General features: G+C 35.6%; 1 protein-coding gene across 7 annotated transcripts in view; it reads right to left on the bottom strand.

Moving 5' to 3' along the window:
• LOC127863423 (serine-rich adhesin for platelets-like) overlaps positions 1–14,393 on the bottom strand; it is a 91,973-nt gene that overhangs the window by 5,200 nt on the left and 72,380 nt on the right. For 6 of the 7 annotated variants that reach the window (XR_008041049.1, XM_052402944.1, XM_052402942.1 and 3 more), the window contains 8 exons: positions 12,434–12,607; positions 11,970–12,127; positions 11,569–11,683; positions 10,192–10,367; positions 8,091–8,270; positions 7,229–7,264; positions 3,398–3,469; positions 76–2,684 (listed from right to left, as the gene is read on the bottom strand). Coding sequence is in view for 6 of the 7 variants with exons in the window: in XM_052402944.1 (XP_052258904.1) it covers positions 76–2,684; positions 3,398–3,469; positions 7,229–7,264; positions 8,091–8,270; positions 10,192–10,367; positions 11,569–11,683; positions 11,970–12,127; positions 12,434–12,607 (3,520 nt within the window). In the remaining variant the exon portion in view is untranslated. The remainder of the gene's footprint in view (positions 1–75; positions 2,685–3,397; positions 3,470–7,228; positions 7,265–8,090; positions 8,271–10,191; positions 10,368–11,568; positions 11,684–11,969; positions 12,128–12,433; positions 12,608–14,393) is intronic. The other variant, XM_052402947.1, reaches the window with a different exon arrangement.

Raw genomic sequence — 14,393 nt, 5'->3', positions numbered from 1 at the left:
TTGAATGTATGTTCTATGATGACAAAAATCATATAATGGATTTTGTTTCAAAATAAATTATAACAAAACCATTACCTTTGAAAGTCGTCAGATGATGTTGATGAGGGTTTCTTGGGTTTTGCAACAGGGATGCCCCGCTTCTGTTTGGTCCCAGTTGTGGGTGGGGAGACCCCATTAGGAGATCCCTTCCCACTCTCCATTGATTTGTGTATCAGTGGTAGAAGGCTCTTGCCCTTAGGTGGCCTGCCATCCTGGCTGCCCTGCTTTTGCAACCTTGGTGGTTTTGATGGACTTTCTGGTTTAGCATTTGTTGAATCATTGCTAACACCATTTGCACTGGCAACTGGCTCTTCACTAACATGGTTTTGCTCAGAATTTTCAGTAATTTTATCAAAATCCTCGCCATTTGGAATCTTTTTTGGAGCCACAAGGCCACTTGGTTTATGTTTTGGGGATTTGTTACCAGGAGACGGTATTCCTGATTTACCTGCTGGGCTGTTGGACCTATATCTTACAGATGATGGAATGCCTGTTCTGTTAGCTGGACTGTTGGATCGCTGGCGCAAACTTTTTCCATCATTATTTGTACCTTGACTCTTTTCCTGTTCCAATTCTGTTTTGGACTTATCTTTGCTTTTATTTCTCATTCCTGGGCTTGGTATATTGGACTTTCTGCCTCTTAATTGCGGTGACTTCTGGGCTATAGCACTCCCAAGTGGAATTTTGCTTTCAGTCTCTGTAATTACTTTAGGCTTAACAGGCAATTTGCTTTCACTTTCAGATGAACTTCTTTTACCTGGAATTTTACTTTCATGCTCCGATGAATCTCTGCTTAATTTAGTAGGAACTTTACTATCATTTTCTTTTCCAGATTTAAAACCCTCCTCAGTTTCTGACTCAGACCTGGGTTCAGACTGCTCCTGATTTTCTCTATCAACAGTCAGGACTTGTTCTTCTTCATTACAAGTATTGTCATTTTTAGGTTCAACCTCAACATTTTCATTTCTAACATCTATTATGGCATTTTCCAGGTTATTTAACTCTTTTTCTTTCACAAATATCTTTGGTTTTGGCAAACATTTTGGCAAATTTGATTTGGGTTTTGGAGCAACAGGTGGCCGCCCAATACTGTCAGCCCTTGTTCTTTTGTCCGGTTCACTTAAACTGTTAACACTTGGTTCAGAAACTTGCTCTTCAATTTGTATTGGCGTTGCTTTTTGAGTTGCTTCATTTAGAGATTCTAGCTCCATGTTCTGCTGTGGCCTTTCATTTCCATTTACCTCATCAGGATTATGTTGAGAAACAGGAAATTTGGAGTTGTCAGTTTTTAATTTTGGCAGTTTGGAAACATTCTCAATTTGCAATTCCTCAGTCTTTTCAGTAACCAAGTTACTATTGTCTCCAATGTTTCCACTGTCTGTATTTATTGGTATGCTGACCTGCTTAGGAGCTTGAAGCTTTGAAACTTTCATTTTTGGTGTTAAAGGTATTCCGGATTTCAACTGTTGTGGATGCTTGGGGATTCCACTGTCAACACTAACTTTAACACCTGGAGAATGATCTTGTAAATCATCCAAACTCTCCTTAGAAGCCTGCAGTTTATTTTCAATTGATGGAACAGATTCAGCATTTGCCTGTTCAATAGCTATATTTGACTTTCCAATTGCCATATTCAATTCTTCAGAAAATGGTTTAATATCAATGTCTGACTTTCTGACTACAGGCTTTGGGCTGGGTTTGGGTAAAAGTTTCTCATTAGGCTTTCCAAAGGTGCTTCCAAAACTTGACATGGTTCGGTATGGGGGACTATCAGGGGTAGGTAAGTCTTGTGACTCATTCCTAACAAGATCAGACTTTCTCTGTGGAGTCAACTGGAAACTCGTGGTATCCTCTGTGCTTGGTATCTGGTCCTCTAGATTTGTAGGCACCGAGAGTTTCTGTCGGATTGGTCCAAGTTTTGGGGTTGAAATCTTTGGAGGTGCTCGTCTCCTTACAACTTCATCATTTGCCAGAATGTTATTTATGTCAGTTATTTTTATCTCTGCATGAGGTACTGTCACAAAAGTGGGTTTAATATATCTGATAGGAACTGGTGGCTTGGTTCTCTTGGGTTTATCTACCACTTCCTGAACAGTTGAACCAGTTCTGTCCTTAATGCTCCGTGAATTATTATCAGCAGCTGTATTGTTGATTGCCTGACCAACAGACTCATAAAGAGGATCATCATTAGAGACTCCACTGTGTTGGTGTGTCTGATTTTTGGAGGGAGGAGGTGGAGGAGCAAAAGTAGGCCTTGGAATCTTGAATGATTTGTTACTAGAAATAATTGAATTGTCCTGTTCAGATGTCGAAACTTTCCCATGATCTGTATTCACATCATCATTTAATTTTTTCTCATTGATTTCATCAGGCAGTGGCTTATTGTGAATGATATTGTTCCTTGCTAGTTCGTCATGTTTTTCAGTGTTGTACCCTGATATACTAAGGGGAAGCTTCAGGGGAGGGGGTGGGGCTTTTCTAGCAGGCTTCAGCTTAGTGGGCGTGGTTGTAGTAGACACAGGTGGGGTCAGGACGTCTGAGGTCACATCAGAGCCCCCAGAATCGGCAGAATCAGGTTTCTCATCTTCTGGGCTCTCAGAACACACAGTGGAGGGAGAGGGACTGCTGGAGGGGTGGTCCAACATCTGACATAGAAAAGGAAACGCAGTTGACAGTTTGTTGCAGTAGTGCTGTCAGCATTTTTTATTCTTCATGGTTGCATTACAACGGTATAAAATCAATACCAGCTTTCTCTGATTTCGAAGTACACAATAATTTAACTTAAACTGATAACCTATAATATTGAGGATAACTGATGCTGATATTGAACAAATGGAAAATACAGCTATTATTCAATCAAATTCAAAACGTTTCGTAAAAATAATTGATTTTAATTGAAGAATTTATAAAAATAAATAATTAAATTTTTCAAACATTTATAAATGAAATAAATCCTTGATTTGTGAAACACATCAGAATTACTTTATTTAATAAGCCTGTTCTTGTTCAAAATGTTATTTGTACTACAAGGTTATGCTTCACGCAACATGAAATTTTGTCACTGATTTCAGAAGTATTCAAGGATTTATTCTTATACCTTAAGATATTGGCACAAGCTGCAAGAAAAACTGCAAATGTATTTCAATAACTTGAGATATTTGCAAAAATAAAGTCCTTAACGGTGTGTTTACATTCTGTCCAGCCCGTGTGTAAGCCCCTGAAAACCCCGTTAATTCTGCACCCTGAAGATACTATAGGAGCCAATGCAAGAACCACACTTCCATGAACGCATTTCTTATACTACAGCTCTGGGAAACAACTCTTAAGAGTTTTAAAATCTAAATCGTGAATTACCAACCTGAACATAGGCACCAGGAAACCATCCCACAGATTTATCTATACTGCCAAGCCACCAGCCATTCTCCAGGACCTAGTGATAGGACATAAAGAAAAGCACTGAAAAGTCCTGCGGCCCTATTCACAAAGTTTATTAGAAACAAGGGATGTTTGTAAAACATGCATACCCCCCATATGGGCTGTCAGTTGTAGTGGCAGCCATTGTGTGAATATGTTTTTTGTCACTGGGGTGGGGGGGGGGTAGGGGGGTGGGGGGGGGTAGGGGGGAGTGAGAGGGGGGTATAATGTGCGGTGTGTTAATTTGTTAGATGTTTAAAAAAAAAATTGGGGGGTGAGAGGGGGGGTATAATGTGGGGTGGGGTAATTTATTAGATGATGTTTAAAAAACAAATTGGGGGGGGGGTGAGGTTGGGGGGGGGGAAGGGATTCTGGTAGGGGCGTGGGGTATTGTTTGGGTGGAATCCATTGTGGTATTCAGGTTGGTGTTGTTTGTCAAAGTAATTATAAAATGTGATCATAAACAAGTATGCAAAATATAAAAGCAATATGTCAAGGGACAATAAAAAAAATAACAAATGATCTCACACTGACATGAACAAATATCCTCTATTTATTAAACATGCAATTTAAACTTATTGCATATGTTTCCCCTGTATGTAAGAAAGATATAATAGTGTATTACCTCCCTCGTCCTGCTGATATTTATATTAATCAACACAATTAAACATTAACACAATATTGAATATACAAAATATACAAAAAAAAAATCATATTCTGATAATATTTTTACTGATCCACTTTATTTTACTCAAATGATGATGTTTCATTGGACTGATAATTATAGATTTAGGATTACAGACCAGTTGCTTCAGTTATATTGTTCAGAGTTTGCCCTGTTGGCCGCGTATGCGTTCTTGAGTTATCATCCAAAAACCATTTTACTATTTCGGGTCACCGTGACCTTGACCTTTGACCTTGTGACCTCAAAATCAATAGGGGTCATCTGCGAGTCATGATCAATGTACCTATGAAGTTTCATGATCCTAGGCCCAAGCGTTCTTGAGTTATCATCCGGAAACCACCTGGTGGACGGACCGACCGACCGACAGACCGACATGTGCAAAGCAATATACCCCCTCTTTTTCCAAGGGGGGCATAAATATAAAGTTTTCTTAAACTTAACAAACTTTTGTAAATGTGCAGTTTCAAAGTGTTTAATTCTGATAAACTGAGATCTAGTTAACTTTTAGTGATAATCCTATTTAAGTTCTTGATTTAAAAGTGATTTCTTAAAAATTAATATTATGTCATACTTTAACAATCGAAATAATAAAGCCTATACTTTGATAAAGGTCTTAATTAGTTACTTATCCAAGTGTCAATTCTTGAAGTGCCCAGAAACATGAGTACTGAATTTACTTGAGGCTCAGTAAAACAAATAAGAAAATAATAAGGAATCACGAAATCAATTTAAATTCTCCCTGTTTAGAAGAAGAGCTATAAGGCCACAACAAATTGATTAAATGTTTGAAGGATTGCCGCATCTAAAAATCTTAAAACTGAATAAAAATATTTTTATTTTTATTTTGCGCCCGCAGCAAAAAAATTGCTAAGCACCTATTTATTAAATGATTTAGTTTTATTTAGCCTACGTATTTTACGACATAGGCCTAGAGTGTTATAACACTTTGCGTTATTTGATTGGTTTATGGTTAAAACAAATGGCAGCGTTCGTTTGTCTTGTCATGTCAGCAAAAGACACAAATGGAAATGTTAATTTTCCCCCGCGGCAATAAGTCATTGCATCAAAGATGATTTGAGTTATTTTATAATTTCAACCGGATCTACATCAGGATGTAAAATGTCGCCGGTATGGGTACGATTGGTAAAAATCTGCAAATAAGCTTGTTGGTATTGATTAAGTTAAAATATTAAAAATTAACATGCAAAGGAGTGTTGAACTGGACGATAAAATGTCGAGTATAATATAAATTGTACGAGCCTTTCTACTAGTTCAAACTGTTGATGGCTAAGTGCAAGGTGTACATTATGCCCCTAAAACATGAATTTAACATAAGTAAGAAAGTAGAGAAACTTTCTGGACCTAAACAACTTTACTGGCATTTTGATTGACTTTTTTTATATTAAAATACAAAACTTTAACTACCCATTTCTTTTTTTCCTTTCATTAGGAATTTAAGTTTTTTTTACTTTACAAAACTTAAACTTCTCATTTCTAATTTTAACAGTGCTAAAATAACGAAAGAAATGCATTTAGTATTGTATAATACCATAACCTATGGTATTTAGAATTAATACAAATTCGAGATATTTCGTATCAGTGTTTTTGCCCCAAATTACAGACTCGTATAGGCTGTGTCCAAATTGAAAATTGTAATAAAGCTGTTTCTCAAAAAGTAACTATTTTTCCTTTAAAAGTCTCGCAAAAATTTCCAAAAAATAAGTCAATTTTTTTAAATAAACTAAATTGGTTTATTGAGTTTATCATACAGCAGTTTAATGCCCTAGCTCTTTATAATATACATTTTAGAAAGCAGTTTAACATGCACTTATTAACAATTGGTATACTGTTATCTATAATAATAAAAAAAAAGATTAATATTCTCAATTTCATGGTTTATCGCACGTTATCCCCAATAAAAAAGACACATGCTGTAAATTATGACGCGAAGAAAAATCACTGCTTATGCTTGATATTAATTGCATTATTTATTGTGTCATGTTATTAAACCATCATTGACAGAAAACTAAGGTTCTTATATAACTTTGATAATGAAACCTACAGGTACAATGTTAAATTTAAGTAATAACTACCTGGTGTGAGTAAGCAGAACAGCTATTAGAGACTGTTTTTATTTATTTTACAAACATTTGATAAGGGCTTAAACTCAATTATTACTTCTAAATGATCTTGTACTGGTATTTTGCAGATATCATGCATTTGTTTGGCAAAATATATCAGTTTACATTGACAATACATAATGTGTTTTTTATTTTTCCCTTTCCGCTCGCCTGTGATTTAACAAAAAATAGAATAAAAATAAATTTATTTTTATTTCGCTCGCTCGCTCCATTTTTGGGAAGCAAAAATCCGTAGAACAAGTCATCAATTTGTTGTGGCCTAAGTAAGAATGGTAATATTGTCTTTTTAATTATGCAACTGTGATAGTTAGTGTGTTCAATGTCAACTGTCTCTGACTGTTTCAGGATTTTTGAGTTACTATTGGCCATTGGTTAAAGAAGATAAAAGTGAAACATAACACTTGTTCATGAATGATTGATATATATAGTCAGTTGGATGAAACAGAAATGGATTGAACTAATCCCAGATAAACAAAACATGTACCAGCTGGCAGATTTTAAACTGATGAATCTTTATGAAAATATTGTAAATGCCCTAAACAATTTTTCATGCAATTTTTAGCTTAAATTTGGCATTTGTTTTATTTACAAATCCAACCAAACATTAAGTGTTTTATTTTATTATTATTTTTTTGCACTGGTGAATGTTTTAAGAAGCACAGCACATTGAGGGAACAAGTATGAAAGTTTAGGTAAGTTGAAACAGCAATATTTTGAAGTTTAACATAAAACAAACTACCATGTGTGTCCTTTTGTGTACACCATAAGTAAAAAAAAGTAAGTCAACACAATGAAGAGTGTGCATGAAAAGCCCTTTCAAAAAATATGGACAAAGAAACATGGAGTCATTAGAGTAAATCAAGCATTTTAGAGATGTAGGAAAGTCAATACACATTATTCAATTACATGTACAAAAGTGTATTACATGTACATAAAATTTGAAACTCACACTTCCCTGCTTGTGGTTTTTAATGTATCTTCTTTTCTATAAATGAATTGCAGTAAAACAAGATGAGAACTGAACTTGTTTATTATTCGACCCGCACTCTGGAAAAACCGGGCTTAGAAGCATATGCATCAAGTGACAATACTTTCAGCCTGAACTGGATTTGGATTTGCAGAGACTACTTTGAAACGAAAAGATCCATAAAAGCAGAAAGTGTTGTCCCAGGGCTAATCTGGGATGACACAGGTTAATCAGGGACAACACTTTACGTACATGCATTAAGCCTAGTTTTCCCAGAGCGCCCATCATATACTAAACAAATACTGAGAGCATATATTATACAAAAACAAAAACTGCGAATGTGGGTGTGGCATGGAATTAACATTTTCATTATTAGATATGGGTATGTCTTTGTTCTCGCTGGCAAGCATCAGCTTTGGGTTTCTGCTCTCGAAGTCAAGAACAAATTCTTTAATCCGCCTCATATTTATCTCAACTGAGGTTTTAACATATTGCATCTATGTATAAAGTTTCATTTAAAGAGCTTAAAACAGCCTTAGGGTTTTGAGTTGAAACATTGGTTTTCTATTTACTGTAAAAGCAGCCTTGATCCCATCATCCCTATATTTAAGCCCTTGCAAGGTCTGGATATAAAGCATCTAAGTATGAAAATGAAAAAGCATGATTACTTATTGACTTGGATCAGAAACAAATTGACATTAATTTAAATACGCCATTTTGCTCTATATTGAAATAACGTTTAACCAAAATAATTATTTCTTTGCCATTAAACTACAATAAACCAAAGACAATGCGTACATCACAAAAAACTCACAGACAAATACAATTATCCACTTATGCATACCTGGAACACGTTGATGTGATCGCCTCGTTCAAACGTCAGGTCCCCATCCTTCTCAGCCGTGTACGAGTGAATGGCCTGATGTACAATGCCCACCAGGTCAGAGTTGTCTCCCTTGTTGGCCTCCAGGTGGATATAGCTCGCAGGGTCTGGGGTCACTATGACTTTCTCTTTCTCTAACAACTGAAACGGGGGCAACAGTGACAGGATTTTGTTATTTGAGAAAGAAATAAATTAGCCTCCCTCTGAGAAAATTTGTCTAAAATCATGTGCATAAAATGTCCTTCCAGATTAGGCAGTGCAGGTTTGCCAAATGAATTTTTGCTAAAAAGTGACTTCCTTAAAAATGAAAAATACCATGAAGCAGAAAGTGTTGTCCCTGATAAGCCTGTGCGGACTGCACAGGTTTATCTGGGATGACACTTTAAGCAAATGTATGGAGCCTCGTTTTCACTGCGGGACGCTCAAATATAAATATGTGATCTAGTGGTAAAGGGGTTGCCTAGAGAGAGGGAGGTCAAAGGTTGGAGTCTCACATGGGACTCATACTGACACAGAAGCCAGTTGAATCAAGAGAACCAGATGCCTTCCAGCAAAGCGCCCAGCATAAAGAACTGGAATCGGGAATAGAGATGATCTTAACTAAATCAAACCTTCACACTTTGATTTACAGTTGTTTTTCATCAAATAAATTATAGTTTGAAGCTTCTGAAGTGCAGGAAAACAATCAGGAGGGCTTTTTTGCTGATTGATGCATACATGTACCTAAATGATCAGCATTGGATATACTATATTGCGCATTATTATTAAACTTTATAATATTGTACCAGAATTCTGTTTGTTATCCAGCCAGATAAAGCGTGAACCTTTCCAAAAAATCTCAAAACTTTGCATATACGATATTTTATCAGTTAAAATTCACTATTAGCTTGTTCAATACAAAATTTGACAAATCAAACTGCACAATTACCTAAGCCAATAAAAGATTACATTTGTTAATGCCATTTTACAAGCACTAAATAGCTTGAAAAAGGCTTCATTGTTTTAGTAGACCTTTTCCATTAACAACAACACAAAATAAGGTTTGAATGTAATGTTTAGAAGTCTACAAAGTGACAAATAAGCCAAGCAAAGTCATGAGGAAAAAGACCCAGATAACACAGATTTACTTTCCTTTTAAAATTCTTCAACTAAGCATTTGTTTTGTTTTTTTGCTGAATTAACTTTGTTGAAAATAATCTTTAACCTTAATGATTTGAGCCTAAATTGGTTTTGATGTACACTACAAAGGAAATGGAACCAGCAAATTAGTAGATCGTTTGCTCCGTCAATTCATAGAGATAATTTTCACATTGACAAGAATGGATTCAGCTGAAAACTGAAGGAAATTGAAATCAAAAGTAAAACTAGTAACTTATATCAGTTTTTTTTATTTCATTTAGAATTGATAATTGTAGTCGTTGTTATACTCTTCAAAGAAAGCTATGCACATATACATCTGGTTGAAATTTATTTGCTGCAAGCTGTTCAAGACGAAGTTTTTTAGAAGTTTATTTTATTGTTTAATAATATTTACAGTGAAATATGCTGAGTAATAATATAAAATTTATAAAATAAATTTGTTTAAAATCATTCATTCATGTTGGCCATATTATTGGGCTTCAGACAGCTGTATCAGTCTACAGTCCTATGCTAATACCACTGTCTTCAATCCAATAACAAGGCAAATATGAATTAAATTAATCTACAATATTATATTTCAAAGTGATCATTTATTATGTTCTCACTCATATATCATTTCTTTCTTTGACTTCTTAATATATTTGTTAAATAGGTACATAACAAATTAACTGTAGAGGTTATTGATTTTTACCATCTATTCCATAGTAAAAGCAAACCTTCACATATGACCATATCTATACCAATTATATCTACTTATATGCTGATGAAACCACATTCGCATTTGTTACCTTAGAATGGATGAGTACAAAACGGATCATTGTTGATTCAAAACAGCCTATTTTGAACTATTTTCACAACCTCAACAACTTTAAAATAGATATGTTCTGTTTTTTGCATGCATATGGTGCATTTGGTACTTTACCTTTTCTAAGTATGAGGCAGGGCACCATCCTTCCTTCTTTGAACCGATATTGGTTCCCCGTATCCAGCCATGCTTTCCCTCCTCCTTGCAGTGAACTACATCACCTTTTGCAATGGTTAGCTCCCCTACATTCCTGGCCTCAAATGCATACTTTGTAGTGTACACAATGCTAGGCACTGCAACATGGGCAAGCACATGTGAGAATGAATTTTATCATACCACCTCATTGAAATCTGCCTGATATAACGTTGCCCAATATATTTTTTATTTTTTATATCATGGTCAACAGGAAGTTCTTATATCAGTCATGGGTGGAGGATGGTCATATTACTCTGAATCAATTATAAAGTAATTAAATTTAGTAAAATCGAATCAGATTCAACAAAGCAAACAATTTGATACCAAGATGTAATATATTTTAAAATCAAAATGCAACACAAACAGCAAAAAAACATTTTTTTACAAATATTAAGCGCACGTGCTCATGACGTCAAAGGACAAAAGTCGTATTATTTCCCGCTAAAACTGCAGCTTTTTAGCGATTTTTTCATTATTTCTTGAAAATCAGGGATGTAGAGGTATGATATACAGAAAAATGGGTTACTGCCTGATCTTTTTGTAATATTTCAGGCTCGGCATGAATAAAATAACGGCTTGGCAAGCCTCGCCGTTATTTTATTCTAAGCCTTGCCTGATATTTTACAGAAAGATCTTTCAGTAACCTGTTATTCTCTATTAACATATAAGTTTATATATCATACAAAATTAATTCCAAATCTTTGTGCGTTAGCACACTATATTCAGTACACATATTAGCCCTTTAGCACACTAATTTTACCATATGTACCACAAAAGTACCAATTTTTGTACTGCCACCTATTTTTCAGAGAATGTCAAGAGATTTTTGTTTACTCTCACTAATCTTCTCTTCTGTTATGATTTAAAACATGCTGTTTTGTTGGATAATAAAAACGGGACTTTTAAAGTTGTAACGAGATAAAAGGTGAAGAAACACTACTTCCATCACAAGATGAACAATCCTTTACTCCTGACAAAGACTCTGACTACAGAAGCTGGCTAAAACCCTGTTTTTCCAAAGTTTTTCCAAAGTTGTGGAATACCAGTTAATAAGAGCCTCGCACTGTGAAAAGGGGGTTTAATGTGTGTGCGAAGTGTTGTCCAAAAATAGTCTTTGCAGCCCGTTTTTTTGGTTTAAAAGAAGACTCTTCTTGAAGAAAATCCAGTTTAGGTAGAAAGTGTCATCCCTGATTGGCCTGTGCGGACAGCACTTAACCCAAATGCCTACAACCCAGTATTCTCAGAGTGCGACACATAACTATATACCTGCTCCCAGTGGGGGAGCAAATTGAACAGTACCCGTGTTGAGGGCGGTGTCTGAGCGTGCGTATATCGGGTTGTTGTAGCCATAAGGGTGGGTAGGGGTGACGCTGTTACTGCGTGTGGACGCTCCACTGCTGTTACTCCTCTTGTCCTAAATAGCCATAAATAATGCAACATGGTACATTGAAATTCCATGAAAATGAAGCAGAAAAAATATTTTTTCTCATTTTTAAAAACAAAAAAACATCATATCATACACACAATATGCATCATCAACTGATGCCACACTATATGATATCAATGTATAAAGTATCTTTCATAGTTCATCAGGTTAGATACTATCTAGAGTAAGAAAGATGAAACCAAGAGTTGGCACCACCACATTGTTCCCCATGTTTAATAACATTTTTATGATTCAATATGGACTATACACTGACCTTGTGTTGTATTTTACAGTAGATAGGCTCAGCCTCAATCTGTTCCTCAGTCAGGTGGGAGTATCTCTGCGGGGTGGAAGGGGTGTCATCCCTCTTAAGCAGGAAGGAGGTCACTCTCTCCTTGCCACTCTCCACCTCATCCTCTGTCTTCACGTGGGCTGCAGACAAATAGTGCTCCTTACAATATTGTAGTGATGAGGTTTGATACCAAACCTGGGTGCCTACTAGTACTACACTGTTAAGACACAAAGTACTGGTTCTACCCAGGATATGAGGACTCAATGAGTGGTTCAATAAGCCTAAAGCTTTCATTGCATTCAAATTTAAATACATATGTTTAAAGTTAATTAAACACTGACAACAACTTTTAACTTCATACAAACAAAACTGATAAAAATGTTCTTCCTTATCCAAATAAAGTACTCATCATTAAGGTAACTTTAGTAACGTTAATATGTATTTACCATTTGATGTGGCCTGTACATAGTTGCTAGGAAACCAGCCCGACCTTTCACCCACAGACCCTTGCCACCAGTTGTCCTCTTTTCTGGTCACGTGAATTTGGTCCCCTTGAATGAGGTCCAAGTGGTTTCCATGGGAACCAGTGAAATCAAACACTGCCTCGTATGTGGTACAACCTAGATCAAAGGGTAGAACATTATTTAGAAATAATTTAAAAATTGTCATTGTTTATAATCAAAATAATAATAATAATAATAATGTATGATAATAAGCACCCATGTATGTTGAGTGTTTGTTGCATAGAATTAAAAAAAAAAGTTTAAAAGATTTGCTTTAATATCAATTTGAAGGTATATATTTAAGCAATATAAAACAACACATTTGTTCATACATGCCATAATTTTTCAGACAAATTCCGGGACATTGAGTTAAAATTGTCCGGGACTTTTGCCGATTTTCCGGGACATGTATAAAATGTAGCGATATTTATAGACATATGCATTTTTGGTACGTTTTTTTTTGTTTCGCATCTTTAATTGCAAAAGTTCGAAAGCCTATCCGAAATACACTTGATCTAATAACGTCAAATTAAACATTACTACTTCAGTTACTAGATACAAGGCACGTGTTTTCAGTGTAAGCGTTCTAAACATAGATGGTGACGTCACTGCGTTTTTGATAAAGACGTAGAACAAGACAATAATAAACCTAGTGAGGATGACGTTTTTATATGCTTACTTTTTTACTCAACTTCTTTGTCGGTTAAACGTGCGAACATAAACTGCTTGTAATTTTTTACTCAGCGATGTTGGACTTCAGATGTGTGAACAACAATCCTTTGCCCTTACGCAGCGGGAAATAATGACGTAGTAGATTAAAGTCAATTAACAAACACATTAAACAATGCCGCCTTTTGGGTTTGACCGCGAACGTAAGACAATCGATATGATAACAGGACCCCTGTTAATTGATCGAATTTGACACGTAGCGTAGTCTGCCTATTCGGGTAGGCATTGTCATGGAGACGCTGCAGATATACTCAGATTCGAGGTGCAGTTAAACCTAAGATAAGGTACATGTATATATGGATTTTGTAAATTCCGGGACATTTGACAGATTTCAGGGACAGCGGGACAAGTTCTTCATTTCCGGGACTGTCCCGGACAATCCAGGACGTATGGCATGTATGCATTTGTTTCCTCTTCATTATTAAAGTGTTTTCTAGCCAAACGTCTTTTAGGTTGTTTATATGGCAAATTAGCAGCCACATGCCAGAAAAGGCTGATAAGTTATTTTAAATGTAAATATTTTAAGTTACATCATATACACTTATATAAAATGCTGTTTTTTATGTTTATGACCTTATCTTTCCAACGCTGCATTGTAAAATATTGGAATGTAGCTCAGTCATGGTGAAAGTTTACAACAAACATACTAAAATTTATAAAGAAATATGGGCTGTCAGTTGTAGTGGCAGCCATTGTGTGAATACGTTTTTGTCACTGTGACCTTGACCTTTGACCTAGTGACCTGAAAATCACTAGGGGTCATCTGCCAGTCATGATCAATGTACCTATAAAGTTTCATGATCCTAGGCGTAAGCGTTCTTGAGTTATCATCCGGAAACCATTCGGTGGACCGACCGATGGACGGAAAGACCAACGGACCGACATGTGCAAAACAATATACCCCCTCTTCTTCGAAGGGGGGCATTACAAAGTAGGAATATATTTGCGCACATAAAAACATTCTTGAAAAACAATAGTTTTTAAATTTGTTATTGAACAGTGTCAATGAATGTTTTTCTTTCTTTTGAAACTGAAGTGTACTTTTAAACATTTTCAATCACATTTACCAATTTTTCATCATGATCAGAGAAACATATTGCAATTGCATTAAACTCAGGTTTTTATTTTGCCTTTAAAAGTTTATATATGTGTCTATGTTGCTGGGTGAAAAATT

Source organism: Dreissena polymorpha, unplaced genomic scaffold (assembly GCF_020536995.1).
Source record: "Dreissena polymorpha isolate Duluth1 unplaced genomic scaffold, UMN_Dpol_1.0 chrUn008, whole genome shotgun sequence".
Classification (NCBI taxonomy): domain Eukaryota; kingdom Metazoa; phylum Mollusca; class Bivalvia; order Myida; family Dreissenidae; genus Dreissena; species Dreissena polymorpha.
The sequence above is the reverse complement of the archived record's forward strand: the minus strand, read 5'-3'. Positions and strand labels throughout refer to the sequence as shown.